Consider the following 3,228-nt stretch of genomic DNA (forward strand, 5'->3'; position numbering starts at 1 on the left):
GTATACACTCCAGAAAGTAGCCTCGCTGAGTTACAACTGGTAATACCTGTCTTTGTGTCACATTTGAAACATTTGAGTAGGGGGCAGATGTGATGAAAATGTGTCAATATGAATCACTTTAAGTATCCTTGTCTAAAGGTTTGAAGTGGAATTTGAATTCCTAATGAAAAGATCAGATAAATTACTTTAACGTGTGCATTCATACTGTTCAGGTCAGATGTTAAATACACATTCTTACATAAATGAAGTGACAGTTACAGTAACTTAAGGGCACCTCACCTTGATGTTGACTGTCTTAATAGCTGCAGGCCAAAATGAAATCAATCTTACACACACTGTGACTTCAGCATGATAAATGAGAAGTTGACAACTGTCCTGTGAAAATCAATAGACCATCTGTCAAAATACCACTTCCGTTGCTCAAGCAATTCTCCTGAATTATTGTCTGTTCAAAAAAATCTCCTCGTTTAGGCCTTGCGTTGTGCAAATGCCAGAAGGGTGTGAACAAGATGTGTTTGAAAGATATGTTTATTTATTCAGATACTTTTAAGCAGTAGCCGATCTGTTTCAGGGAAATCTGAGAAATCTCAGGTGTTTCCTTTTTATTGATTGATCAGGATTTATGACAGTGAGTGTAAAGATATTTAAAATATGTGGTGGGTGAAGAATTGCCATGTGATATGTGCCATGGTACGTACGGTTGTCTTTAGAGGGAGGCCTATTAAGAGCTTTAACTGATGCTGTCATTGTAAATAGAATATACTAATAATGTATTAGAGACTAGCAACTAGCATAACCTGTTGTTGTGAACAGCCTCCTGATGTGGCAGAGTACTCCTCCTTTAAAGGTACTTCCTCCAGGGCCAGGCAGTGTCCAAACATATCGCAATAAAATTTCTTCTCTGTCCTACAACACGAGGGAACACTGGTTATGTTTCTCAATGACTTAATGTTGTTTGAAGACTAAGAACCATGTCCGCCCAGTGAAGTCAGCTTACAGACATCTTAACACTGAATCATCTTGCAATGGAGCATGAGGGCACTTTTGTCTCTAATCTGTTCATCAAGGTGTGCAACTTGTCTTTTAACAACCCACACATTTCACTGGTAGCACTCTGTCTGCTAGTGCGTCTTCATCATTATCAGATTTTAAGGGTGCATATCTATCTTGCTTGTGTGGGATGTTTTGAAAAGTTCTATATAGCTGAAAACATCACTGGGTTTTACACAATGGGATACATTTATGAGAAAAAAAATTAATGCTCCATGCAAGCAGCACATTTTTGTCTGCAACAAAAATGAATTAATGTAAATTGTCATTACAATAAATTGTGGTCCCCTGAAACATATCATCTAGTTTTAATCTAAAACACGACTGTGCCCATAATGCTCAGGGTCTCTTTACACCTGCTACAACATATTTTGACTGATCTACAGCTGTGACTAATCGCTCCCTCTGGATGAAAAGTAAATAAAAAAACAGGGTTTATGTTTAAGGCAGTTTACCTTAATTCTCTAGCTTTGAATGACTAGAGGTTCCAATTCAAGATACTGAAAAATATGTTTTTATTGTTTATAACATACAGGCAAGAAATACCCTGAAAACACTCAAATTGTCCGTATTAAGTCTTGATTACCATACGGCTCCCCTCCACACACCGTTTATAACAAATCCATTCAAATCATAGCCATACGGCCTGTACGGTTGGTGTGGATAGGATTTGTAGATAGTTGCCAAAAGTGACGCTCGACGCAAATCCTCTTCCGTGACAGAAAAGGGAAGTCCCTCCGGCTTTTGGTAACAGTCTTTCCCATATTCCGAAGCTAGTTGCCTCCGTTTGGTTTTGTATCTACGGTTTTGGAACCATATTTTGACTTGCGTCTCCGTTAGTCTCAGACTGCTGGCAAGGTGAGCTCTCTCTGGCGCAGATAAGTATTTCTGGTGATTGAACTTCTTCTCCAACTCCAAGACTTGCAGGTGTGTGAACGCAGCCCGCGAACGCTTGTGTTTGGTACTGTCTGATGATGGTGCAGTGCTCGAGTCAGATGACTCGATAGATTCTACAAGAATACAAAAGGTGCCGAATGTTAAAATTATGAAGTAGCCTACTCCACTAGGACAAAAATTGTTTTGATGGAAATGGAGTTAATTTAACAGGTTCGGACATACTGTGTCTACAGTTCCAATATACAATAGCGCATAACCTATTCAGTATATGGTCTTGGCATATTACCTGTTGTGTCATGTGGTGATTCCTCTGTTCTCATTTCCAGTGATAGAGGTTTTTCAGTAGTTTGCTGTGTTCTCCATTCAGAACTGTCATCCCGTATGTCACCGCAACTTGAGGTTCGTCGTTTCTCTTCTTTAATTGAGAGGATATCTTCAATGAAAAACGATGTAAGCTGCTTCTCCGACCCCGCCATTTCCCTCGGATAGATTCCAAATCAGGGCTAAAGGAGATGCGCTCTAAACGCCAGTTCAAAGGAAATAACTCAGAACATCCCAAACGAAAGTTACTGGTAAGTCTGTCTTCCTCTTGACTTTCTTCACACAATTTATACAGGTGGTGTTGCCGCCTACCCTGCCCAACTCTTATTGGCTGAGAGTTAAGTGAGTTGAACTGATTACGTCAGTTTCGCGCTGTAGAAGCACTACCAAGCCCTCATAATGATAAAAACAGAGGTTGTTCATAGATCATGTCTCCTGATCTGCAATTACCTGTAGTCTCGTTACCTATAGGCCACTATTTAGAAATCATTCTAAAAAAATAGATGAATGGAAATAATATGGGGCAAATAATAAAGAAAAAAATGATTGATTCATAATTCTCCCTTAAAGAATGCATCCCTACTAATGGACTGTGTAAATACTTCAGTAAACCTTTCCAGTGTGGTAAATATTTCAGTAAACCTTTCCAGTGTGGGGACAAGGGACAAAAGGGACAAAAAAAAACTTCATTAGACCCCAGATTTACAAGTTAGTATGTCTTTTCCTATAGATGCAAGTGTTTATTCTAATGCTTTAAATTATTTAAATTTGTAGCTTATTTTTATTTGCAGTTTTCAGTGTAAATGCCATTGACACAGATTGTATTAGTGCCTTTGGCACAATGTGTTGTAAATGACACCGCAAGTGAGCAGCTTTGCTCTTCTTCCCCTCCCTGCATTGGCCCTTATCCTCAGCTCGTGAAACGGGGAGATTTATTATGCAACTGGATATCTGTATTAT

At 39.1% G+C, this 3,228-nt stretch overlaps 1 protein-coding gene across 1 annotated transcript; it reads right to left on the reverse strand.

The window, feature by feature from the left end:
* Positions 1-1,548: 1,548 nt before the first annotated feature.
* nkx3-1 (NK3 homeobox 1) lies at positions 1,549-2,524 on the reverse strand. Its single transcript, XM_048244049.1, has 2 exons — positions 2,234-2,524; positions 1,549-2,060 (listed from the first exon to the last, which is right to left on the reverse strand). The coding sequence occupies exons 1-2, from the start codon at positions 2,421-2,423 to the stop codon at positions 1,633-1,635; spliced, it is 618 nt and encodes a 205-aa protein (XP_048100006.1). The 5' UTR covers positions 2,424-2,524; the 3' UTR covers positions 1,549-1,632.
* Between the last annotated feature and the right edge of the window lie 704 nt (positions 2,525-3,228).

The sequence above is a fragment of the Alosa alosa genome, chromosome 5 (genome assembly GCF_017589495.1).
Source record: "Alosa alosa isolate M-15738 ecotype Scorff River chromosome 5, AALO_Geno_1.1, whole genome shotgun sequence".
In the NCBI taxonomy this organism is placed as follows: domain Eukaryota; kingdom Metazoa; phylum Chordata; class Actinopteri; order Clupeiformes; family Clupeidae; genus Alosa; species Alosa alosa.

What these genes read in the sequence shown, in the direction of transcription:
- nkx3-1 (XM_048244049.1), bottom strand. Translation starts at nt 2,423, where the DNA reads ATGGCGGGGTCGGAGAAGCAGCTTACATCGTTTTTCATTGAAGATATC. An exon ending in ATCACCACATGACACAACAG is followed by an intron (nt 2,061 to 2,233) that starts GTAATATGCCAA and finishes GTATTCTTGTAG; the next exon opens with AATCTATCGAGTCATCTGAC.